General features: G+C 38.0%; 1 protein-coding gene across 1 annotated transcript in view; it reads right to left on the minus strand.

Moving 5' to 3' along the window:
- The window catches only part of TRHDE (thyrotropin releasing hormone degrading enzyme), a 380,043-nt gene that overhangs the window by 255,428 nt on the left and 96,743 nt on the right, over positions 1-27,872 (minus strand). Inside the window, exon 3 of the mRNA XM_044227809.1 lies at positions 11,758-11,884. Coding sequence (XP_044083744.1) covers positions 11,758-11,884 — 127 coding nt within the window. The remainder of the gene's footprint in view (positions 1-11,757; positions 11,885-27,872) is intronic.

Here is a 27,872-nt window from a genome sequence, read left to right on the forward strand (position 1 = left end):
ATATGTTGAAGCCTTAACTCACTACCTGATGGTATTTGGAGACAGGGCCTTCAGAAGGGAGATAATTACATGTAGATGAGGTCATGAGAGCAGGGGTCTTCATGATGAAATAATGCCCTTACAAGAAGGAACACCAGAGAGTTTGTTCTCTCTCCTGCTGTGTGAAAACACACAAAATGATGGCTATCTGCAAGCAAGGAAGAGAGTTCTCACCAGAACTGGCCTATACAGGTACCCTGATCTCAGATTTCCAGCCTCCAGAATGGTGAGAAAATAAATCTGGTATGTTTAAACCACCCACTCTATGGTATTTTGTTACGGCAGCCTGAGCAGACTAAAGAAATGCCTCCAATCAAAATAAAAGTGCATACCTTTCAATGGCTAACCAATAAGTTCCTTCACAACCTGGCCCCACTTTTTCGCAGACTTCATCTCCTGTCAACCACAGTCTCACCTGCTTCACTCCAGGCACACGGGTCTCCTTGCTGTTTCTTCAAAAAGTCAGACACCCTCCTCCTCAGGACACCCTCACTCTTTCAGATTTTGAATCAAGTGTCGCCATTTCAGCAAGGCATTCCCTGACCATTCACCCTATTTAAAGCAGCCCACTGATATTTCTGATGCTTTCTTCTCTGCCTTATTTTCTCTATAGCAGTTATCACTTTTTAATACTATATATTTTTGTGTTGTTTGCCTCTCTCCTTTAAAGCCCAGTGAGGAAAGGATTGTTGTCTCTTGTTAACTGCTGATTTTTCGAGTACCTAATAGAACAGTGCCCAGTATATAGTAGACAGTAAACAATGTTGTCAAATTCATGAATAAATGTTGTTTTCATCTCAGTGAACAGTAAAAGGGAAAAGAACTGATAGACAATTAGATAGTTATTCCATTTTTAGATTGCAAAATCACTCCAGGTGCAAAGTATAGCTTCTTAATAGCCTCCTTCCCTCTAGGAGTGCCATGATAACAAACCAAAAGTTTAATACTTCTTCTAGATATCAACTCACCCATTTTTCACCAAAAACTTCCTTTACATGAATCTTTAATGAAAAAGTGACTGGGGCCCCTGGGTGGCTCAGTGGGTTAAGCCGCTGCCTTCGGCTCAGGTCATGATCTCAGGGTCCTGGGATCGAGTCCCGCATCGGGCTCTCTGCTCAGCAGGGAGCCTGCTTCCCTCTCTCTCTCTCTGCCTGCTTCTCCGTCTACTTGTGATTTCTCTCTGTCAAATAAATAAATAAAATCTTTAAAAAAAATAAATAAAAAAATAAATAAAAATTTTAAAAAAAAGTGACTATAGCTATAGCTAACTCATCTTTCACTCCTTCCACTTGCATTTACAAAAGAAAAAGAAAAGAAATAAAAAAAAGAAAAAAAGAATTTCCTTAGAAGTTTGTAAGATATATTACCATTATTTTTTTGTTTATGTTACTAAAAAAAAAAAAAAGCATATTTTATTTGATTCACACAGCAACCAAAGCTTGGCCTTCTCTCCAATGTGGTGAAGATGGTTTAAAAAGGAAGAAATTGGCAATTGCTCATTCAGTCAACAAGAATTTATTAAGTGTCTACCTTGGGTCAGGCATTGTTCTAGGAAAAAGAATAGAGCAGTGAACAGACAAAAATATCTGCTCTCACGGAGCTTACATTTGGGGTAGGGATCACAGGTACTTGGAGGCAGACAACAAAAGATAAATCTATGCTAAGGGAGACAATAAAAAGTGCTATGAAGAAAAGTGAATCAGAGAAATGAGATAAGAAATAATCAATAAGCTTGCATTTTTAAAGATTTTTTTTTTTAATTTGACAGAGAGAGATCACAAGTAGACAGAGAGGCAGGCAGAGAGAGAGGTAGAGGGAAGCAGGCTCCCCGCTGAGCAAAGAGCCCGATGCGGGACTCGATTCCAGGACCCTGAGATCATGATCCGAGCCGAAAGCAGCGGCCCAACCCACCGAGCCACCCAGGCGCCCCAAGCTTGCATTTTTAAATAGAAGGGTCAAAGAAGCCCTACTGTAAAAGGTGGTATTTCAGCTATGCATATCTGAAGGAAAAGTGTTCTAGGCTTCAAGAGAAACAAGTGTAAAGGCCCAAAACTGGTGCATGCTTGGTATGGTAGAGAAAGAGCAAGGAAGGGACTGCTACTGAAACACAGAGAACGAGTAGGGAGAGAAGTAGAAGATAGGTTCGAGTAGCAGCATGTGGCCAGATCCTCTGGGGTCTTGGAGGACAATGGAAGAGTTGTGGATTCTCTTCTGCTACCAATAAGAAGCCATTGAAATGTTTGAGCAGGAGAGCACATCATCAGACAAGTCCAACATCCTTCATAAGAACACAGTAAATTCAAATATCTCGTATTCTCACATCACTTGAACTTCACAATTCATTTTGGTTGGATTCTTGACACAGGCAAGAAAGCATGGAAGCTGGAATGAGAGTAGTAACTGTGGAAATAGTGAGAAGCAGTCAGATTCTGGACATATGTAGAATAGGAAACCAAAAAGATGTGTTGATGGTTTGGTCATTTAACAAGAGAAAAAGATTATAGATCCAATCTTTATTGAAACAACTTTTGAAGGAACAAAGCTGCCCTTCCCTAAAATGGGAGAGGCTGTGAAGATAGTGGTTTAAGATCTGGTGCTCCAATTTGAACATATGAAGTTGAGATATTCATGAGGCATCCAAATGTAGATGTCAGATAGGAGAATGAAGAAGTTTGGAATGGAGAAGAGAACCAGGCTGGATCTGCACATTTGGAAATCATCAGCATCAACACATGGTATTTAAAGCCATGAGGCTAGATGAGGTCACCAGCAATGGAAAGAGCAAAAGGAAAAGGTCCAATACCTGAGCTCCAAGATACTCTAATACGAATTAGCTGGAGAGGGGAAGAAAGGGGAAAACAGACTTTGAAAGAATGTCCAGTGAGTTGGTGGGGGGAAAAAAAATCAGATGTGTTTTCCAGGGAGACAAGAGAAAAATGTGTTTCAAGGGATTGGAGAGAATAACCGTCAGAGGCTGCTGACAACTCAAGAGGAGGACGGAGAATTGGCCATTGGATTTAGCAATGTGGCGGCATAATTGAATTTGACAAGAACAGTGTTAGTACAGTGTTGGGGCAAAAGGCTGATGTAGAGGGCATTCAAGAGACAAAGGAAAGAGAGAAATTAGAGTCAGTACAGATAGACAACACTTTCAAACAATTCAGCTGTAAAAGGAAAGAAAGAATGGTGTAGTAGCTGGAGTGAGTGCATGTGTGTGGTTAAGTTGAGAGAAACAGCACCGTATCTCTAATGTTGGTGGGGAAAGAGCCAACAGAGAAAACTGAAGATTCAGGAGTGAGAAGGGAAAACTGATGAAGTGATACCCTTGAGCAGGTGAGAGAGAATGGAATCAAGTGCAAAAGGAGGAGGTTCCAAAGATGGAGCAGCATAGCTTAACTTGTAATGGGAAAGAATACAGAATATATGGCACAGGCCTAGGCAATGATGACATATAAAAACACTGGAAGGAGTTCTTTCCTAACTTAATGGCCAGGTTGTAAGGGCCAGCTACCTCTGTTGGAAAATGTGCAACAATGCCTTGGAGGTCTCTTTATAAATATGTTCTGACTTAATTAAGCACTTTCTAAAATTGCATTTATTTTCAGGATAAGCGATCTTTCACAAACCCTGATTAAAATCAGTGAAAATATACCTAGGAGTAAATTCAAAGCTGTGAAAGTTTGAAATTCTTAAAAAAGGAAGGTAGTATGCAAGTTGAACTTGGAACAATGCTGGGTAACTGACAAAACATACAAAACATCTCTTCAACTAGATTTTAATCTCCTAGTGGAAGAGGCAATTTATTATAATTCCTGAGTACCATGTACACATTAACTATTCAATAAGTGCTTCCTGAATTAATTAGTTAATTCAGTTCTATGGTCGGTTTTTGTTGCGTTAAATTCTCCACTCACTCGTGGTTTGCTAGTTTACAGCAGTAATAATCTCATGCATCATTCCCACTAACATGCATTGTTTCATTGATTTCTTTCTTCTTTACTGTTCTGCTTGTTTCTCTTTTTTTTGGCATTAGTGATTAAATATCATAAACACTGAGTATCATATATATGTTTTTGTTTGTTAGTACAGTCTTAGAAGTGTATAGCATGTAATAGCTGCAAAATAGCTTAACAAGAAGAGTTAAGTGGTCATATTATGGAATAATTAATGAAGGGGAAAATGCCTTGTTAAATTGTGTTCAAATAACTGTAATATATTGAAGTAACTCTGTCCATTTTAATAGGATTTGTTGTTGTTTTACTATAAATGGTGGTTAGAGTGGGGGTTAGGAATATATAAAAAATATTATCCTTTGAGAGAAACAATAGCTGCTCTTTTGGTTTATGAGAAAATCACCATACGAGGGTTTTTTAAAAATGAATTACCTTTATAAAATAGGGAGAGACTATATTTATTTCCTTCCAAAGAGGGGAGAGAGGATAGTCACTTAAGGAAACTCATTTCTCTACACTACCTAGTAACCCAGAAGACAAAGTACTACCTCAGCCGCTCCCTTAACAATGCACTACAATGTTAATCCACAGGGAGAGCCTTACATTAGTTCCCACTAAAAAACCATAGAATTAAACAGATCCAGTATAACTCCAAATATTTTTAGGAATTCTGGTTGAAAAAAGCATCTTGAGAGTAAATTGATGTTATACATAATTAGACCAGCCTATATAAAGAAACTCTAGAGATTTTATTTTTAAAAGCAGTATTACTTGACTCAATAAATACATACATAATACTCCATGTTTACCTAAACAAAAGCAAGGTAAAAAAAAAAAAGTCCAACTTTTTTTAAAAAATGAAGTCTCAAATAATAACTGAGGTATAAGATGTAATACTAAGATGGAGATAGGATTATATAATTATCATTTCAAATTAGAAACAACAAATATATCTACTACTTACAGAAAATAGATACAGGGCACATGGGTGGCGCAATTGGTTAAGAGTCCAACTCCTGTTGTTTTTTGTTTTGTTTTTAGAGATTTTATTTATTTCTTTGAGAAAGAGAAAGAGACACAGGGAACACAAGCAGGGAGAGTGGGAGAGGAAGAAGCAGACTCCGCAGAGCAGGGAGCCTGATGCAGAGTTGGTTGGCAGGACCCTGGGATCATGACCTGAGCCAAAGGCAGATGCTTAACCCACTGAGCCACCTTAAGCGTCCAGCTCTTGATTTGGGCTGAGGTCATAATCTCAGGGTGGGGGGAATCGAGCCCCACTTTGGGCTCCGCACTTAGCGCTGAGTCTGCTTGTCCTTCTCCCTTTGCTCTCCCCACCCGCCCTAGGCTCAATCTCTCTCTCTCTCTCTCTCACACACAAATAAATAAAATCCTTAAAATAATAAATAAAAAGAAAAAGATACATAACCACAGAGAGGGAAATACTTAGCAGCCACTACAAATATTTTATGAAGGAAATATCTCCAAAGCTTTACTACTTGCAGATAGCCCACTGTCATCATCATCATCACTGTCGTCACCATCACTACAATAAAAAAATGAATGTATCCATGACAGCTTAAAATGCAATCATTCAAGCGAGGCTCCCCTATTCATGAACTTCAATAAGGCCTTTTATCCCACAAGTTATCCCATAACTTATTCTATTATAGAAAAATAGACTATCAACATGATACATAAAGCCCAATGTATCCATGGGCTTTCCCTAGTGCACAAATCTCAAAAGACTTCTCCCCCTCTAATTAAATGTATTTCTTTTTTCAGGACTCAAGTAAAGATAAAGCTTCTTTTTATTTTCATGCCTATAGCATTGTGCAATGATCCCACATTTCTTAACTTAACATGGTACTATATTTTTGCTCTACAAAATTTCAGTGTTTGATTATATTCCTTATTGTGTGAGACTCTAATCCATTAATTTTAGTAAATACTGTATTCTCTCCTCAACAAAACCACAATCTCCTTGAGGCTAGAAATTCTTGTTACAAAATACCTGTGGCTCTTTCTACAATCACAGCACTGTGCCAAGTAGATAATGAATTCTTCAAAAAAGCACAGTATACTGAAAAGAAGCAATCAAGCAATCTCCTTTACAAAACTTATTGATTTACAAATTACAAAATGGGAGCAAAAGGAAACTAAAAACTATCTGCCAGTTAATTGAAATATAAATAGGATGAATAATAAAATACTCTAACACAAATCTGAGTCACTTTACCTGCCACCTAATTAACTTATAAAGCAGCTATGATGAGGAAAACATTTAAAATATTCAAATATAGAGTGAGGGATGGATAAAATAAAAGATGGGAATTAAGGGTGCCTGGGTGGCTCAGTGGGTTAAAGCCACTGCCTTAGGCTCAGGTCATGATCTCAGGGTGCTGGAATCCAGCCCTGAACAGGGCTCTCCACTCAGCAGGGAGCCTGCTTTCCCCTCTCTCTGCCTGCCTCTCTGCCTGCTTGTGATCTCTGTCTGTCAAATAAATAAATAAATTCTTTAAAAAAGAAAAAAATGGGAATTAAGGAGTGCATCTGTCAGGATGACCACTGGGGGAGGTATGAAAGTGTTGAATCACTATATTGTACACCAAAAACTAATATAACATTGTATGTTAACTATACAGGAATTAAAATTAAAAAATAAAACAGAATATTCAAATATATCTTCTACTAGTTGATGACATTGTGGGTTATAAAACATGTGCTTCTTTAAGTTTAATGTGTCCCCACATTTTCTACAAGGACCATATATTACTTTTAACATCAAATGAAATTAACAAAAATAGCTATTACATTATTCCTCCAGCAATCAGATTATCTAGCTTATTAAAGTAGTCCATATTTAATCCTCAGAATTCTCAACATTTCTGGGGTCCATTTCAGCAGAATCTCAAGGCTCTGGAGCTAGACAGCATGGGCTTGAATTATAAATCCACTAATTCCTACTATGTGAACTGAGTACATTATGTAGTCACTCAGTCCCCGAATTTCCTCACATGGAAAATGAGAAAGTAACAGGTACTACCTCAAAAGGTTGTGAAAAAAAGAGTAAATGGGTTAGAACATACAAAGTCCTTAAGAGTAGCCCATATTTTGTAAATACAAACCCATTCACTTTTGTAGCTCTGGTCAATGTTTTTGAGATAAGAAGAAAGATAACTTAATTCTTTATACATCTACAATAACCTTGTTTTAAAGTAAACTTCCATACCTCTGAAAATTCTTGGGAAAATAGGGCACACAGTTCTAGAATGTCTTCCTGTATTGTCTCCTCTAGAGTCTATACCTTTCATTATGACCTAACACCAATAAAGAGGAAATCTCTACGAACCCCATACAAATAAGTTTTAATTACCTAATTCAGAGACTTTAAAAACGAATTCTCATACAGTGTACACTGGCTGCCTATTTGGGCTTAAAATATTAAAGGGATGTCTTTGTGCAAAAAGGAGAATAAATTACTGTCCTAACAGCAAGTATGAGAATTCCTCTTAGGAACCATTCTGATAAACCACTTCAAGCGGAAACTCAAATCCTTAGAGATGAGCCAGCATGAGATGATGCCACAGTAGAGAAGTTAAACAATTCAGCATTAGAAATGAAAAAGAACTTAGCGACAGAGAAGCTGTTGCAGAATTTATGACAGAACAGCAAAGTGACTTTTAAGGAAAGAAAGACCCAACATTACATTTTATGAGTTTTGCAACACAACACCCCAGCATTCACACATGCACACATCACCTCCCACACATCAGTAGTAGCAGGTTAACGGGAGAGAGTTTTCTTACTTGTTTTGATTTTTGGTTTTCTAATGCAAATCAAAGGCAAGATCCATGTCTCCCTTGACATGGTTTGGGACAGGAACAGATCTGAAAGCTACCAGTTCACAGAAACACCTCTTATCCAGAGGTGAGCAGTATTAGATAGAATGAATACAAATATTTCCCTCTTCCCCCTCTATTCCCAGAGGAATATTCTCCATGGGGAATTTTCAGAAGTGCCAATCTATCAACTAAACTCACTGACTCTAGTCACTATATCTCCTCCCAGTCTCACCCCCATTTATTCCTGAATACATTCATTAGGACTTTGACCTGAAACTGCTCTTGTCAAGGTCCCTATGAGGTTCACCTGGCTAGGTTCAATAAACAGTCAATTCTCAGTCTCCATCCAACTTGACTTCCCACAATTTACCATTTGCTTATTTTTTAAATTCTTCACTAGATGCCCAGAAGTATTGTGGATACCTGTTTTCTTAGTGCATCAACCAGTTGCTCCTTCTCCATAGCTTTTACTGGCTCTTAACGTCCTTAACCTCTGAATATTGGATCAGTCCCTCCTTGTTTCTATTCTCTTTTCTATCTGCTCTCACAGCCCTGGCAAGCCCATCCAACCTCATAGCTTTCTGTATCATCATACACTGTCAAATGGATATCTCTAGCCAGATTATTCACCCAAACCCCATATCTATAAATTCAACTACCTATTTAAATTCCTTTCCCACATCAAGATGCTACTTTAATGTTTAACAGACACATCAGTTTCAAAAATCATCTCCTTCCACAATCATTCTGTCTCAGTAAAAGGCAATTCCATCTTTCTCATTCTCAAGCCAAAAACAAAAAACTTGGAGCTGTCCTTGGTACCTGTCTCTCATCCCTCATTCTGATCATTGGCAAATATTTTTGTCTCTGTTTGAAATATATATCAAGAATTGGACCATTTCCAACCACCTCACTGTTAACATCTTAATCTAAGCAACCATCATATTTTGCCTGAATTTTGCTGGAGCCTCTTAAATGTTTTTCATGATCTGGCCTTTCCCCTTCATCATTGTCTCTCAACCTCAGCACTACTGACACTGGGAGCTAGTCTTGTTGTAAAGGCTGAGCTCAAAAGTGACCAATAGCTTTCCATCTCACCCAGGGAAAAAAAGGGAAAAAAAAGAAAAAAAGGGAAAAGGAAGAGGAAAAGAAAAAAGAAAGAAAAAGAAAGAAAGAAAGAAAGAAAGAAAGAAAGAAAGAAAGAAAGAAAGAAAGAAAAGGGGGAAAAAAAAAAAGCCAGAGCCCTTACCATGGCCTGATGACTCTACATGATAGATTACCCACCCCTTTACTCCTTCTTAGACCTCATCTCCTTTCTCACCCATTTACTCACCCTGTTCTAGTCATACTTGCCTACTTACCTCCTTGTGTTCCTCAAATATACCAAGTTTCCATCTCTAAGTCTGGGTACTTTGTTACCTTTGCCTATATACCTATATCCTTGTCCCACGATCTCCATTTGAGCTTGCTCCTTCACACTGCCTTGGGTTCTTTGCTCAAAAGTTGGCTTCCAAATGAAGCCTTCTGTATTCACTCATTTTAAAGCTTCAGCTCCATTCCCATGCCTCACCTTCCCCCCCTCACATTTCCTATACCTCTATTCTAGCTTTATTTGTAATTGCACTTTATCTCCATTTGATATACTACATGTGTTAATAATTGCTTGAATGTCTGTCTCTACCTAACAGAACATAAGCCCCAGAAGGAAAGGAATTTTTGACTTTTTTATTCACTGTTGTAATTCCATCACACAGAAAAGTGCCCATGGTGGGGGCACTCAATAGTGCATATTTAATAAGTGAGGGAAGGAAGAAAGGAGGAAGGAAAAGAAGAAAGGAGGAATGGAAGCAAAGATAGAAGTGGGGAGGAAGAGAGGGTAGACTAGGTCTTGGAAACCACTGTAGGTAGATTTGAAGGCTTCAAGGCAGATGCAGCTGACATCTAGGATACACATACAAGCACCATTAAGAAAGACTGATCGGTTTCCACTGAACTTATTTAATCATTACATACAACAGAAACTAAGGATTTGTCAAAATGCTTCTGTGTTTAGGAATTTTATGTAGGAAGTATTTAGAAAACATACTCATAAGTCCATTAATATGTAGAACTAAGTATCTATAGATATATAAAATAAGTAGAACTTAAAAAAGGAATTTTATAAAGTGCCATGGGCTGTGGTAATTCCCCTAGTTACCTACAAAGGAGTGTGCTGGGGTAAGTCAAATTATTCAATTATATACACCATAAGGAGCTTAAATAGTAATAGTAACAGTGAACAAAGCTCTTTTCTACCAGGTGAAAGCCTGCATGGTTCAATTGTGAGTGAAAGAGAGGAACAGAAATGCTTCCTGCTGCAAGCTGACAGTTACATCGAACCCCCTGAAGTTATAAATTGAGTTCCTCTACTAATTACTGGTCTGAAGGGGACAAAGATCCACATTTTATTTTTTTTTTGCTGAACTTGCAACATAAGCACTTGTGAATTTTACATTAGGGTCAAGCTGGGAAGTTCCCAGCTGGTTTTACCTGGAGTAGAGAACAGTGTCACCTCCCATGCAAATGAGGTCAGAGAGTTCTTCCTGCCTTGGGTGCCTACCAGGGAGATTTCAGTGTAACAGATTCTAACAGGGAAGTTGATACAGGGGGGAGAAAGAGAAAGAAGGAAAGAAGACAGAACAAAACTAAACTAAATATAGATCCTATGTGAAATACAATTTTGTTTAGAAATTTGAAATAAAATTGTATGCATTCTAAGAGCACATATTTCAAAAAGACCTCAGACTTTTATAATATCATTCCTTAAAACTGTATGCCACACCCATTTTGGTAACAATATCAACTATTCTACTTACTTTCTAAGCTACTCATTGTAAGACCAATAAAGCTACACAGCAGGCAGTTACTTTAATAAAATAGGCCCAGTTCTCCTGAGAGAGGAACCTGTTGTTCAAATACCAACACTTTTGATCAGGTAAGCACTTTATTCTCGCCAATGAGCGATCACTTTTATGTGTGTGCTGATGAAAAATGTTCTTGGGAAGGAAAAATATTGGGGGGGGAGGAGGAACAAAAGACTGCTGTGATGTACTATTTCAAAACAGGTTTTCTGAAAAGGAAAAATAACTTCAGTGTTTTCTAATGGGTACATGTACCCTTTCTAACTTCCTGGAAATTCATTGTTCACTCCCTTGCAAAAGCAGGAGCTTCACTCAGATTAGGATAATAAAACTCATTTATTCATTCAACAAACAACTATTGAACATACTGTCTTTGTAAAAGGAAGAAAGGTCAAAGTATTCATGATGAACATAATCTCCATTGTACAATTTCCTTTCTTTTTTGTTTTTATTCTACTTGCTACAACTGTACTGAAATATGACCACACAAAAATGAATGTGAGGGATAACTAATACATTGTGGTCCAAGATCTGAGAATTAGGAAAGAGAAAATAATGAGTGTCTTCTCAGTGTAAAACATGAAAGAGTTCTGAGAGTCATCAAGACTTTGCTGGAAATCCCAGTTCCACCACTTACTGGCTATCTGAATGAAGGAAAGATTCCCTGGATATCAAGTCCCTTGAGTGGAAAATGTTCTAACAGTATCTATCCATCTAGTACTGGAGGATTAAATGAGATGTTAGCAAGCACCCCTCCAGAGCACATACTCAATGAATTATAGCTACCTGAGTTATCTTTTGGAAACCTAAACTTACATAATGCCTTTCTTAATTCCTACAAGGAATTCTTGGCAAGATTTAAGAAGCTTAAGTTTTATTTTATCTCTTCAGAAGAAATTATTTTTCATGCTCATCTTCTCTAAAAATATAATTCTTGGAATTTTCATGTGTCAAATAAATGCATGAAGACAAATTTCTACCTTCATGGATCCCTTCCAGTAAAATAATCAAGAAAATACTTACCTAGTTTTGGCAAGGAATAGGGCACTTTAAAGTAGTCTTCATAAAATTCTATTAATCTCTTTGTTATATGGAGAGCATAGTCTCCAGATCCTCTTCTGATAGCATCGGGTCTTGCATATAATCGTACCTAATTAAAAATATATATAAAAGTTACTTTAGCCTTTTGGTATTCAAATTTTATCTTCCCTGCATATTATGAATCTACACAAATCACTGTGAATACTACAAAAATTAAACAGTATTCCTATTCATATATCAAAGCATGCTGTGGCAGAAAAAACCAAACTTGAACAATTAAAGTAACCAAGTTGAGCAAGTCACAATTTCCTCGCTTTACAAGATGACATAGAGAAGATTTATACACCTTGCATCAAAATAAATATTCAAGTTATCATTTACATGTGCTTGCTAGAGATATGAAGGTATGGTGGATTAGTATAATGGTTCCCTAACTATGCTCTAAGTAGGCAGGATATGGTGGCTCCACAGGAGAGAAAATTCATGGTTTGTTAAAGGCACATTGCATCAGTTTTGGAAGTATTACTAGACTGAACAAAATATAATTTATGTTTCCTTTTTTTCTTTGGAACCAAATGTCCTTATTCCCAATATGCAAAGTAGGAATAGCAAACTTTTTCCGTACATAAATGACTGCCATTCTGGAAGTCTGGCTACAACTGCTCCCAGCTTCCAAACCAGCTGAAGTATTTCATATTTCTAATACAATTTGGATACTTAATATTGATTTTTAAATCAAGCCCTGTATATTATCTAGTCCTTGGCCAAAAAGAAGCCTGAGGCAAATAACACAAACTGAACAAAACTAACAATTGTACAGGAAAGGTTAAAATGAGATTAGTTGACATGAAGATTTCATAAAGCTATCCAGCATCTTTCTTCCTAAAGGCTAAATCTATTTTTCACAGATGTGGCCCCTAATCCTCATATCAATTCTGTGAATAAGAAATAAGCATTTTGTAGAGCAGTGGAGAACACAGCCGTCAGGGAGTTGGGCGTTAGTCCTGCTATGCCACTAAGCAAGCTGGGTGATACTGAACAAATTACTTAACCTCTTTGGGCTTCAAATGTTCTCACTTATAAAATGAAGGTGTTGACTAAAGTGCTTTTAAGTTCTAAAACACGTTATTTCCAGTCCCATTTTACAGATAAAGGAGTTTGTGTTCTTTTCAAATCACTACAAAAATAAAATAAATGGTTTACTCAGTATGTGGAAATGGGTATTTATATTCAACAGGAAGATGAAGGAAAGCTATACTCAATCATATGAAAATTGATTATACAATTAATTCTGTTATCCCTGCTTAAGGAGAGAGAACAGCGACGTATACAAACACAAAGAGTAGAAAGTTAAGAAAAATGCATTCTGACTTGATGTTAGAAAGAACTGTAACTCAATAAGATATTTACTAAATTCAATAACAATTATTTATTAAAGTTGTAAAGGTACTTCCTACCCAACAACCAAATCAAATATCAAATTTAGTTCACAGTCACCTTCACTTTTAGTTGGCAGTAATATAAAACCAAAAACTATCAGGAACTACCAGCTGCAACAGCAGAACTTAACACTCAGAGAGAATGTGGACATGATTCCCTGACCCTGACATTAACTGATTATAAATAGGCACTGTCTTAAGTAAAGTTCCCCAGAAGCACACCCTAAGGAAAGGGTGAGCATGCAAGTGAGTCACTAAGAAAGTGTTCTTCGGAGAAACCTACAAGAGAGCAAGGCAAGCAAGATAAGGGAGGCTAAGAAGTCAAGGAAGGTTGCATGCAATTTCAGGCAAAGTCCTGGCCTTAGCCTGATCCCACAGGGAGCTCTAGAGTATAAACTGCACTTGCAAGTTTGTACTGTATTGAGGCATGAGAGCTAAATCTCCATACTTTGCATCTCAGTCATTGGATACTGGTTACTAAGGGCAAGGCCTAAAATACCAAGGACTTCTTGTTCTTGGAACATCTAGGTGATGTAGCTCCAATGGCCCAAAGACAGCCCTCTGGAAAAAGATTTTAGGTGTGAGCTACTAGGAGCAAAGTAATGAAAAGCTGGGAGATAGGCACATCAAACAGGAAAGGAGATCTGGTCCTGGCATCATCAGCATATACCACAGACAATAATCGTTTACTCATGTAGTCATTCATTCAACAAATATTTATTTGGCATCTAACTTGCACCAAGGCCTGGACTAAGGATTTTTGACTTAGTGATGAAGGCATGTTTTCTTAGATTGTACAAATGATTTTGAGGGGAAAAAAGAGCAATGAAGGTGTAGTCCCCATTCTCAAAGAGTTTCCCATGGACTCAGTAAGTTAGATGATAACAGATAATGATATATGTCATATTAATGGTAAACTAAAATAACAAATGTATTCTGAGGAAGAATGGATAGATTTCAGAAGGCTCAAAGGTGAAGTAAATAGTAAATTCACGTTGAAACTATAACCAGGACCGCTGTAAAATGATACAGCAAAAGGTTGCTGATTTTATTCCTACAAAGCATCATTGATTTTGGTAGAAACATGGCCATTCCCATCAATCAAGTCTACCAGTTGGTCAACCTATCTGTAGGCCCAGACAAGAGAAACAATTAAGTCAATCTGTTTGTCAAGATTTGATGGAAATAATCCAATCTGCATGAAAAGATAAAACATACACAGGCTTAGCACGGTGATTTTATTTGCTCCATTCAAACATTTATTGCATACCTTCTGTGTACCAGGCATTGTACACACATTACTCTGTGTGCCAGAGATAGAAATAGAACAATACAAATTCCTATCACAAAATGAATGAGACATTTACACCTACTACTCTTAAGAGGTTCATAGTATGTGGAAAACAAACACATCCACAACAAAAATATGTGAGCAATGTAACAGTGAACTCTGCCTTTCCCCATTACAAAGAATTAACTGACTAAGCTCCTACATGAGGCCAAGCCCCCCACACACACTCTATCTCTTCCTGCCTTTTTGAACATCATGCCCAAACTTCTCTCCTTTATCTCCTACATCACCAATTTATGCCTCCAAACTGGATAATTTTCATTAGCATATACTCTGTATTGTTTCCTATGTTTTCAAGCAAAAAATTTTTCTTGAGCACAGTTTCTCCAGCTATGGTTTCCAGCAATGCCTATTGAGTTTTCCATATAGTTAGTATGAACATTTAAGTTAAAATCCAAACTAAAACACTTTTCAGAATGAAAATAGCCCTTACACCATGAGATAGTAAGTAAGATGGTTGTCTATTTATACCGCCTGCTTCTAATCCTTCTTGAACTCACTGCAATAGGGCTTTCATCCCCATTATATACCAACAATGTTCATCCCTACTATATCCCAAAAGTGTTCTCACTGAGATCAATAATGGTCCCAAGTTGCCAAATTCAACAGTCAGATTCTAGTCTTCAACATGCTTCACCCTCCTTGAACCACTGTTTCCCCTCCTTGAACCATTTTCTTCCCTTGCCTTCCATCTTACTTTTTCTTCTATCTCATTAACCACTCCTTCTCAGTCTCCTCAGTGAATTTTCCTCATCCTCATCCCTTTCATCACTTAATTTTGGAGGGTCCCAGGTATCAATCCATAGACATCTTCACTTTTCTGCCTATGTTTGTTATCTTGGTGGTAACATTTAGTCTCATGATTACAAATATTAGATGCTGACAGCCTATTTCCAACTTCCAGACTCATTAATCTAGCTGCCCATTGGATATCTGCACTTGGATATCTAAAAGGCATCTCAAGCTTAACATGTTTGAAACCAGATACCAGATCTCCTCTCCTCTCCTCTTCTCTTCTATTCTCTCTCCCTCTCTCTCTCTCTCTCACAGACACACATAAGTTCCCTTTTTAAATTCTTTCCATCTGGCTGCCCAAGGCCAATTCCTTAACCTTATCCTTCTTTCTCTTGCATTCCACATTCAATTGGTTATTAAATCCTTTGGCTCTCTACTGATGTCTCATTCCTTCTCCCTTCAGTCAGTTCTCTACACAGCAACCAAAGTGCTCTTTTCAAATGAACATCAAATCATATCACTCTTCTGTTTTTCCTCTTCTAGTGGCCTCCATCTCATTCAGAGAAAAAGCCCAGGTTTCTATAAGGGTCCCAAAATCCCTATAAAAATCTAGTCTCCTTAAGACCTCTCTGGCCTCATTTCCTACTACTTTCTTCCACATTAACCTTACACACTAGCTTCCTTGTCATTCCTCAAACACACCAGAGATTCCTCTGTCAAGGCTTTGAGTTTTCCATTGGGTATCTCCATGACTTATCCCCTCCTCTTTTAGATAATTGTCCCAATAACCTCCCGTTTCTGAGAAGTCTTTCCTCTCACTTCAGGACTCCCTTCCTTGCTTTATTGTTTCCTGTATCATTTATCACCATTTAACAAAACATAAGTTTTCCTTATTCGTTTTGCTTCTTGTTGCTTTTTTCCCCAAGAATATAGATTGCATGAGAACAAAGATTTTTACCTATTAATTCTAACTATGTGAAAGTGCCACTTTGGAGGTCAAAATATTTTGTTCAATTTACTTCTCAAGTGTCTTGTGCATAGTAGACATTCAATAAAACTTTGATGAAGGAATGAATTAACTCCACAGGTGTGTGCAGGTCCTAAGGGACTATATAACAGGAATTCTTTGATAAAACTGTGGGATTCCTAGAAGGAGCGGACATTTCACCTCGATCTTGAAAGATAAGCTGAATGTAGTAAGCTACCAAGTGGAAATCCCAGAACAAAATAACATTATGTGCTAAGGCAACAATGTTGACCAAATAATAAATGATTTTAAAATTAGTAACAAACATTGGCATTTTATTATAATAATGATGGCACTTCATTGCTAAATATTAAGCCAGAAAATAACAAAACTACTTTTGCATTTCAGAAAGACCATATCAGTGACCTATACCAGTTGAACTAAGGTATGGGGGCTACTTATTAAACCTGCCCACAGAGAAGATGATAAAAGTGAGGAAGCATGCAGTGATAGATGACACTAAAGAAGTAAAGAGAAATTTCAAACCAGATTTATAAAGGGCCTAAAAACCAAATTGTAGGATATTAGTTTAATACTATGGGCATAGACAAGATTTTAAGGCACAAAATGACATAGTCAGAATTAGGTTTTAACAGATTAAATCACTGCAAAGAAAAATTAAGGAATCGATCCCATTTATAATTGAACCAAAAATAATGAGAAACCCAGGAATAAACCTAACCAAAGAGGTTAAAGACTTGTAGTTTGAAAACTATAAAACACTGAGGAAAGAAATTGAAGATGACATATAGAAATGGAAAAACATTCCATGCTCATGGATTGGAAGAATATTGCTAAAATGTCTATACTACCAATAAGAGACTCTTAATCATAGGGAACAAACTGAGGGCTGCTGATGGGGAGTGGGGTGGAGGGATGTGATAACCAGACGATGGACACTGGGGAGGGTGTGTGCTACAATGAGCACTGGGTATTACATAAGACCGAAGAATCACAGACCTGTACCCCCCAAACAAACCATACATTATATATTAATTTTTAAAAAGTTTCTAAATCCAGAAAATAGAAGGAAAAATTTTTAAAAAGAACATTCATGTGAAAGCATTTTAACAATTAGTCAATACTAAGATATATTAACCTATTAAAGGGAACTAACCCAACAATGTCATCATAGGCAATGCCATCACACATGTTTCCCTGGCTACATAATTTTCCATTTGTCAAAGGCACAATTTTTAACATGAATACTTGTAATAGCCACAAGTTACCAAAGCTACTATTTATCATAATAAACATTCAGATTTTCCAAGTCTGAAAAAAATGTCTATACTACCTAAAGCAATCTACACATTTAATGCAACCTCTATCAAAATAACAACAGCATTTTTGACATAACTACAACAAGCAATCCTAAAATATGTATGAAACCACAAAACACCCAAATTAGCCAAAGCAACTTTGAGAAAGAAAAGCAAAGCAGGAAGTAACTTCAAGTTATATTACAAAGCTGTAATGATCAAAACAGTATGGGACTAGCAAAAAAAAAACAGACATAGGGATCAATAAAACAGAACAGAATACCCAGAATTAAGCCCACAATATATGGTCAATTAATCTTCAACTAAGCAGGAAAGAATATCCAATGGGGAAAAAAAATCTCTTCAAAAAATGGTGCTGGGAAAACTGGACAGCAACACACAAAAGAATGAAACTGGATCACTTTCTTATACCATACACAAAAATAAGTTCAAAATGGATGAAAGACCTAAATATGAAACAGGAAACCATTAAAACCCTAGAGAAGAACATGGGCAGTAACCTCTTTGACATTAGCAGTAGCAACTTCTTATGAGATATGTCTCCTAAAGCAAGAGAAACAGAGGCAAAAATAAATTGTTAGGACTTCATCAAAATAAAAAGCTTTTCACAGTGAAGGAAACAATCAGTAAAACTAAAAGGCAACCTACAGAATGGGAGAAGATATTTGCAAATGATATATCTAATGAAGGGTTAGTATACAGAATATACAAAAAATGTATAAAGGTCAACACCCAAAAACCAAATAATCCAAATAAAAATGCGCAGAAGACATGAACAGGCATTTTTCCAAAGAAGATATACAGATGGTGAAGAGATCTCAACATTACTCATCACCAGGGAAATATAAATCAAACTACAATGAGGTTTTACCTCACATCTGTCAGAATGGCTAAAATCAACAACACAAGGAACAAAAGGTGTTGGCAAGGATGTGGAAAAAGGGGAACTCTCTTGAACTGTTGGTGGGAATGCAAACTGGTACAGCTACTCTGGAAAACAGTATGGAGATTCCTCAGAAAGTTAAAAACAGAATTACCCTATGATCCAGCAATTGCACTATAGATATTTACCCAAAGAATGCAAAAATGCTAATTCAAAGGGACACAGCATCCTGATGTTCTCAGCAGCATTATCTACAACAGCCAAATTATGGAAACAGCCCAAGTGTCCACTGACTGATGAATGGATAAAGAAGATGTGATACACCAGTCAGAATGGCTAAAATCAACAAGTCAGGAAATGACAGATGCTGGCGAGGATGTGGAGAAAGGGGAACCCTCCTACACTGTTGGTGGGAATGCAAGCTGGTGCAACCACTCTGGAAAACAGCATGGAGGTTCCTCAAAATGTTGAAAATAGAACTGCCCTATGACCCAGCAATTGCACTACTGGGAATTTACCCTAAAGATACAAACGTAGTGATCCAAAGGGGCACGTGCACCCGAATGTTTATAGAAGCAATGTCCACAATAGCCAAACTATGGAAAGAACCTAGATGTCCATCAACAGATGAATGGATCAAGAAGATGTGGTATATATACACAATGGAATACTATGCAGCCATCAAAAGAAACGAAATCTTGCCATTTGCGACAACGTGGATGGAACTAGAGCGTATCATGCTTAGCGAAATAAGTCAAGCAGAGAAAGACAACTATCATATGATCTCCCTGATATGAGGAAGTGGTGATGCAACATGGGGGCTTAAGTGGGTAGGAGAAGAATCCATGAAACAAGATGGGATAGGGAGGGAGACAAACCATAAGTGACTCTTAATCTCACGAAACAAACTGTGGGTTGCTGGGGGGAGGGGGGTTGGGAGAAGGGGGGTAGGGTTATGGACACTGGGGAGGGTATGTGCTTTTGGGTAAATTGGAAGGGGAGGTGAACCATGAGAGACTATGGACTCTGAAAAACAATCTGAGGGGTTTGAAGTGGCGGGAGGGTGGGAGGTTGGGGTACCAGGTGGTGGGTATTATAGAGGGCATGGCTTGCATGGAGCACTGGGTGTGGTGAAAAAATAATGATACTGTTTTTCTGAAAATAAATAAATTGGAGAAAAAAAAAAGAAGATGTGATACACACACACACACACACACACACACGAATATCTTACCATCAAAAAGAATAAAATCTTACCATCTGCAGTGACATGGATGGAGCTAGAGCATTATGCTAAGTGATATAATCCAGTCAGAGAAAGATAAATACTGTACGATTTCATTCACAGATAGAATTTAAGAAACAAAACAAATAAGCAAAGGGATAAAGAGAAAGAACCAAGAAAGAGATTCTTAACTAGAGAGAACAAACTGATGGTTACTAGATAGGAGGAGGGGGGGCATGTATTAAATAGATGATGTGGATTACTTGTCTAGTGCTCTCTGGCCACCCTGTGATTGGTGCAAGCCAAGAACTCTTAACTAGAAGAAATTCTATTGTCTTGTAAAATCTGAACCCAAACACATTGAGACCACACACCAAGGTGGTGAATAGTCTAACCTGTGCTGACATTAGGGCACAACCTGTTCGATAGTTTTAGCTTTCTGTGAACATTTGTAACCCCTGCTTTAATCACCTCCCCCTTTTGCCACCTGCTGCTGCTACCTGTCCCTACTTGTGAGCTTCTCCCTGGTATGCCAAGAGCTGGCATTTTTTAGTGGCCTTTGATGTTTTGTAATTGAGAGCGCATTCCAAAAGCAGAAAAAGGCAAAAAAAGAATTAAATCAGGGGAAAATGTCACTGAAATAAAGAAAAAACCAGATTACATCACTGCAGTGTAGATAATGAGCTAGAAGGGAATTGGAAAATGTAGAAGGAAATGAGTTAGACTATTGCAGAAGTCCTAGTAAAAGATGTTATGGTTTGGACTGGAGAGATGGCAGTGGGATACAGAAAAAAAATTACAAAATTGATGGATTTATTCAACTAGTCCTAACATTCTATCTGCTTCTTTGGTTACCAAATAAAGTCAATTATAGTCACATCTCACTTAAGGACAATCATTTACCTTGTCTATACCCATCCCACACCAGTGCCCTGTTGGAACAAAGGAGATCCAGTTGAAGGATGAGGGGTTCAAAATACATCATCAACTGGATAATTTTTGTGTGTGGTTAGTCAGGAGTTTACCATACAATAATTCATTTTATACTGTGAAAAAAATCACAGTTGTTTTCTTCTTTCAGAAGAACAAAGTTCCACTTAATCATAACATAGAAACTAAGTCTTCATAAATACAGCTATCACTCAAAAGCAATAAAATATAATTTTATTATACCTGCTTATTTCAATTTTCTGATATTCCATGATAAGAGCCCAGCTCTGAAAATGTAAGTCACTTACCAGAGCTTCTTCCAACAACCAGTATAAACCAAACTGCCCATTGAGTCCAGTGAAAAGGATATAACACAAGGAACATGCAGAGATGTGAAACTCTGCTTTCTCCCTAACTACTTCTGTCAACTTGTGACAGTCGGTTAACTTTTCCAGGTTGTTATTCCAAGTTCTTTCCAGGGATAATAGTTTATCATGACCTGTATATATTATGCCTGAGAGATTGGTATATATCAATTCACATCCCCTGGAAACACACACATACCAACTGCTCAGCTAACATCCTTTATTGATTATACCTCCTTTTTTCCCCCACTAACTGCCCATGAGCTTGACACCAATTAGACCAAAATAACTTTAGTAGCCAATATGGAATAGAAGAAGCTGGCTTTGGAAAATATTCTTATGATGTAGTAATGCATCATAGCAATGAACTAAGGTGTAAGAGTTACATATTTTGGATCTCTTAGAACATTTGAATGCTCAAAGTAAGTGTTCCTAGGGGGGTGTCTATGGACTCAGGGGCCTTTACCTCATAGCTTAATGGACTCTCTATATTTAAAGTATAGTTGTTTCTCTCTTTATAAGATTTTAAGTATTTTAATCTTTGAAGGGAAAAAATGTTAAAGGCAGTTATCTCAAATCCATTTGTCATAAAAACAGGGATAGCAATTAAGTCTCAACTATCCTAAAAACTGAGAGTGGCTGCTTAGAGGACACATTGGGATGAACCCTGAGACCACATCTGCAGCTGGCAGATCTGTGAAATGCCATCTGTGCTCTTAAGGATAGAAGCAGCAGCACTGGGGTCAGCTTTTGCCATTATTAGGATAGACTATCCTATGGAAGGGAGTCATAATGCAAGGGAACTTTAGAAAATTCAAATTGACTTTGCCTCTGAGAGCTGTGCAATTTATAATAAGAACATCAAAGACTAATTAAGGATTTCACCCACGGGACATTTATTTATTGTGATTATTTTACTTTTTTTTAAAATATTATTTATTTATTTATTTATTTGACAGACAGAGATCACAAGTAGGCAGAGAGGCAGGCATGGTGGGGGGGGGCGGGAAGCAGGCTCCCAGCCGAGCAGAGAGCCCGATGCGGGGCTCGATCCCAGGACCCTGAGATCATGACCCGAGCCGAAGGCAGAGGCTTAACCCACTGAGCCACCCAGGCGCCCCTCAGTTATTACTTTAAAAAGCATCCATTAATGGTCAAGCCACTGTTCACATGCTGAATGTCCAAAGGTAAGCAAAAGAGAGGTGGTCTCTTTTCTCAAGGAGCTCGTGGTCCAGTGGGGAGAAACAGCAACAAAGTCTTATCATTGAAAATAATTAAGTAGATCAAATTTACATTGTCTTTTCAGAGGAATCCTCTCTACAGAGATGGTGATGAGCAGAACAGGGACAGAGCACCAGGGAAGTAAAGGAAAGCAAGCAACTGTTTAAATTCTTACATATAATGTTCATCTTTCACTGCTGTAAAGATTTCAAAGGAAAGGTAAAAATACATATATAATTGTAATATAATGCAAAAAGTGAGCAAACACATGCAATTGTCAGAAATATTTTAAAATCATATACTAAATAATTTTTCAGACTTTCTTTTAATAATTTAAAACAATTCATAGATTTTATCTTTTATCTTTAAAAAAAAGATAACACCTGTAGGAGAAGCATGGAGTTAGCAGTACATTCTGATTTTATAGATGAAAATTTTGAAATTTTGAAGAGTTTTTTTTTTTGAAGAGGTTTTTTTATAGTCATCAAGTCACATTAAAGGACAATGAAACTAAATCTCTCTGTGCCTAAGCCTCTCTTCTAGATTGTTTTAATTATTTGTTGTGCTAAAAGTGAATTGTAGTAGTTGCTCTATAATTATGTGAAACAGTGTGTAGTTACGCCATACAGCAAAGAAGAAAAGAGAAAACATTTACAACAGTAGTACACCTGCTAAATAAAGACTTGAATAACACTTTCTCTCATTTGACATTTGTAATTCGGTGCATTAAGTGAAACAAACTTTCTGGTTTGCCAGAGTTATCTTCTGAGAAAATTCTGCATGGCAGGAATACACTAGGAACTTTGGAAGACATAGTAATTATTTCATGGCTTTGAAATATCACTATAGTAATGATAATAAGTTTACTTTTCCTTCCACCTAACTGAAAAATCAGTCTCTTTCTTAATAACTGCAAAACGACGATGTTGTTGTCACTAAATTCTCAGCCAATAAAGCTGAATTAATTCACCTCTGTGAATATAATTTGATTTGGGGGTTCTCCATACAAAGCAGTAAAACAGAACAAGCCAGGGAGAAGGGAGCAGGTGCTTCTGGTACTATGTAGAAGACAAATCTATTGATACCAAGAGGAAAGGATTGTGTAAACAAGAAACTAAAAGCCCGAGAGTGTTCGTCTTATTTAAAATTCAGAAGATAATTTTCTTTGTGTGTGTGTGTGTGTGTGTGTGAAGCAAAAGGGAAATCAATACACACAAAATTCTGACAGAAACAAGGAATCGGTGCTCAGAGCACAAGCCAATAAACATAAAGAGGTGGCAGGAAGGGGCCTAGGGAGGGAGCTGGCCGGCCTACAGCAGGCTGTGTGGGCCCAGGAGACGGGACTTGCGAAGCCCGGACATCTCAAGGGGACGGTCTCCGGTCTCCATTGCTGCTCTGAGCCACTGAGAGTCATCTCAGGGTCTGCAGCAGAGTAACCTAACTGGAAAAGACAAAGGGAGAGGACTGAAGCAACAGAATTTCAGATGTACTGAGAAAAGCTCATTACAAGGGAAAAATTTGTTCTGGAGCTTTTACAGTGAGAACAGCCAGTAATAGGCAGCCTCCACCCCTGCAGCCCAAGAACTCATTCTGGGAAGGAGGTGAATTTAGAATCGGGGATGGGGAGGTAGTCAAGTCCCAGGATGGTACTCGGAATGAAGCTCAGGACCGAAGCAACCCCACAACTACTTCAAAGCCCACCATTCTCCCAAAACACACCGCAGAAACTAGTATCAGGGCCTCTCTGAGAGTCTCACCATGGAGAGCAGACCCCCAGAGCCCCGTGACAGCTATCCTGGGAACCAGGACTAACACATCACGGGTGAGGCCAAGTGCCAGCCTTCCACTCAAATCCATTTCATATCAAACCCTGTCATGGAGACGCAGAATACCGTCCCTGCGCAAGGTTCCTAAGGGCCTGTCCCTACTAGCTTCCTCCCTCCACCTTGAGTGTCTGACTTAAGGATTCTGAGACAGCGCTGCTACCTGTTCCTTTGGGACCCAGTAGCCTGTACTCTTCAGGCTCATCGGCTCTCTATATCTGAAGTGTTTTTGTCTTGTCTCTCCACAAGACAACAACTTCTTTCAGTACTGTGTCCATCTCTCCAATTTCTCCTTTCACTCCTTACTATGTCTAATACAGGGCCATTCGCCCAGTAGGGACTAACAACATGTTGCTGACTCCCATAAAATGGCAATAAACTTTGAAGGTCCTTGTCCGCTCCAGCACTAAAATGCTGTTATAAGAGATTGATTACACCTTCCAACCGCATTTTGCTTCAGGCAAGGAAATTAGCACTGTGGCAACCTGTATGGTCTCTTCTTCTAAATCACTTCACGTTTATTTACTAAGCACAGTATTTGCTAGTTCATGATGGGGCTTACAAGTTCACTTACTTACGGATACTTCAAGGAAAGGACACAGCTTTGCCATAGTCACAACACTGTTGTCACATTTTTCTAATATACTGAATAACAGCCTGAATAACGGCCCCCAGAACGCCATGCCCCAATCCCCAGAACCTGTGAATGTTCCCTAAAGGGACTTGGCAGTTGTGATCAATTAAGAATTCTGAGATGAGGCGATCATCCTGGATTATTTGGGTGGGCCCTCAATGGAATCACAAATGTCCTTATAAGATGGAGGTGGGGGGAGAGTTTTGAGGACAGAAAAGGACAATGCTTAATAGGATGACAGAAAAAAGAGAGAAAGCTGCCGATGCTATGAACCAGAGCATAGAAGGAAAATAGTTGCAGAAGCTGGAAAGGCAATACAGGAACCAGCACTGCTAACATTTTTATTTTAAGCCCGTAAGACTCATTTTGAATTACTAACCACTGGAATAGTAAGAAAATGAATTTGTGTCAAGTGACTAAGTTTGTGGTGATTCGTTACAGCAGCAAGAGGAAATGAATACTTTATACCTTTTTTATCTTCCCACCAGTTAATACACTGTTTGTTTTGTGTTAGATTTCCAGCTTCTTGGAGGAGCACATTTCGTATTTATCCATGTGCTGCTCTTTCTGTGGTAAGCATATTATTTACAGCTTTCAAACTGCTCACGTTGGCATGCTTACTTTACCCACACATATTATTACCACGCACCCAACACGACACTGCACGTATCTGGTCCACAGGCAAAAGAGTGAGATGATTGAGTAAAAGTTAAAATAATCTACAGCTGTTTTTCTCTCAAGTGTTGCACTCCGTTTTGCATCAGAATCACCTGGGGAGGGTAACTTTAAAGTTCAGATTCCTGGGTCTACACACTCTGAAAATTAAGAATCACCTCTCTCTCTCAGGTAGAGCCCTAAAAATCCTTCATTTTAATAAACCTACCAATGGAATCATAGAAGTATTCTAAAATTGAAGAACTAGAGTCCCCTGAACAAACTTTTGTTCATTCAGCTCCATGGCAAGCAAACCTTAAGTCTTGAGAGAAATATTTAGCAAAAGCCTAACACAGAGGAAAACATATATATCTTTATTCCTTAAATCTCTTTCAATATCAGACTCTCGATGTGATATAATATAAAATAATATAATAATATAAGATAATATAAGATAAATATAAATATAAGATCCATTCAGCATGGCTGATCCTATTTTTAGCTCTAACAACCAATCTTTCCTTCCCCTGCACAATAAATGATAAACAACAGATGGGTCAAGTCTAATGATTGGAAACCAGTAAGAGTTGCTTAATACTGTCACTGAGTATAGATAAAACAGTAGCTTTTAATCTCTTTTTGAGGTAGAGAACCTCTTTGATAGTTAATTGAGTTGCAGGGTTTGTTTGTTTTAAATAACATAGAATAAATATAGAGAATTTCCTTATTGAGCAATCTTTGTTATGACTGGTCAAATTTCTTCAGCAAGACGGATACCCAAGTACATCTATTTGTACATACAGAAGCTCAGTGCTCAGTTGGATTTTCAATTTGGTTTGGCCCATCTGTCCTTTTATTCCCTGATTTCACACTCCCTGCTGACCTCACTTTTGCATATGCCACCCTCCCTTCCAAAGTGACTGTCAAGTTCAAACCCAGTCCTGCCTGCCTCTTCGGTTCTCCTGTATCTATCAGTGATTTGGGTAGCTCTCTACCGTCTAGGAGCAGAACCCAGAATTCATTTGTTCGTTCTCTCATTTAACAAAAATGTTTAGTGAGGACGACTGGGTGGCTCAATCAGTTAAGTGTTTGCCTTCAGCTCAGGTCATGGTTCCGGGGTCCTGGGATCCAGCCCTGAGTTAAGCTCCCTGCTCAGCAGGGAGGCAGCTTGTCCCTCTGCCCTTCCTCCGCTTGTTCTCTCTTTCTCTCTCTCTCTCTCTCAAATAAATAAATAAAATCGTAAAAAATGTATTTACTGAGAGTCTGACTTTGTGCCAGGCCCTCTTTGGGGTGCTGCAAATATAGAAATGAACCAAACAGACAGAAACCCCTGCCATGGTGAGCTAAGTGAGATAAATACAAACAACATATAGCATGTTAAATAATATAAATGCTCAGCACAAAAGTAAGTCAAAGAAGGGAGGGAGGAAATGTCAAAGGCCAGAGAAAGCCTCACCAAAAAGGTGTTATTTAAGGTAAAATAAAATAAGTGAGGATGAGAGCAATGTGGATACCGATTTCTGGAGGGAAGGAGAAGAGGCTCTTATCAGTGTCCTGAAAATCACTGTTTCAGTCCTCAAGCCTCTCAAATCAACTCCTTCTCTAAAGAAATTGCAAAATAATAGAAAAGTACAGGACAAAAGTACATTATCCTCGTATCCTCAAAAGATTTAAATAATGCTGGTACGTTTTTCTACATTTGCTTTGGGTCTTCTTTAACAATGTAAAACATTACAATTCCTTTGAAGCAATACACCCCCCTTCTCCCCACTGCCCTCCCTCCCACTCTAGAATTAGCCAGGCCATGGCTTGAGAGTATATTTCTACTGCATGTTATATTTGTCTTACACTTTTATTCAACTTCTCTTCAGAGAAATTGTACCAATTTACACCCCACCAGCAGTGCATGACAGCCCTGCTTTCCCACATCCTCACCAAATCTTGTATTTTGAAATGCCTGTTAATCAGTGGGTATGAATGGTGTCTCATTGTTAGTTGTAATTTGCATGTTTCTGATACTGGTGATGTCCACATCATTTCATATGTTTCTTAGCTGTTATATTTTCTTCCGCAAACTGCTCTGTTCCTTTGCCCATTCTTCCAGTGGATTATCTTTTTTTTTCTCATGATTTGTAGTCATTCTTTGTATATTATGGACAGTAATCATTTGGCAGTATATGATTTGCAAAAAATCTCCTAGTCTCTGCTAGCCTTGTGCACTGTCTCTGATCAAACAGAATGCTTTACTTTGAATGTAGTCAAATATCAAATGTTCCCTTTAGGGCTTTTCCTTTCTGGGTCTCTTTAAAGAAGTCTTTCACTGCCCTCAAGGTCAAAAAGATATTTTTCTTACATTTTCTTTTAAAGTTTTTAAACTTCTGCTACTCAAAGTCGGAGCTTTAAATCATGTAGATGGTATTTGTGTGAATGATGTGAAATAGAGATCTCATTTTATTTTTTTCTATATGGATAATCAATTGTCTCAGTACTATTTGTTGAAGAGCCCTGTCTTTGCCACTGATTTATAATG

Source organism: Neovison vison, chromosome 12 (genome assembly GCF_020171115.1).
Source record: "Neovison vison isolate M4711 chromosome 12, ASM_NN_V1, whole genome shotgun sequence".
Classification (NCBI taxonomy): domain Eukaryota; kingdom Metazoa; phylum Chordata; class Mammalia; order Carnivora; family Mustelidae; genus Neogale; species Neogale vison.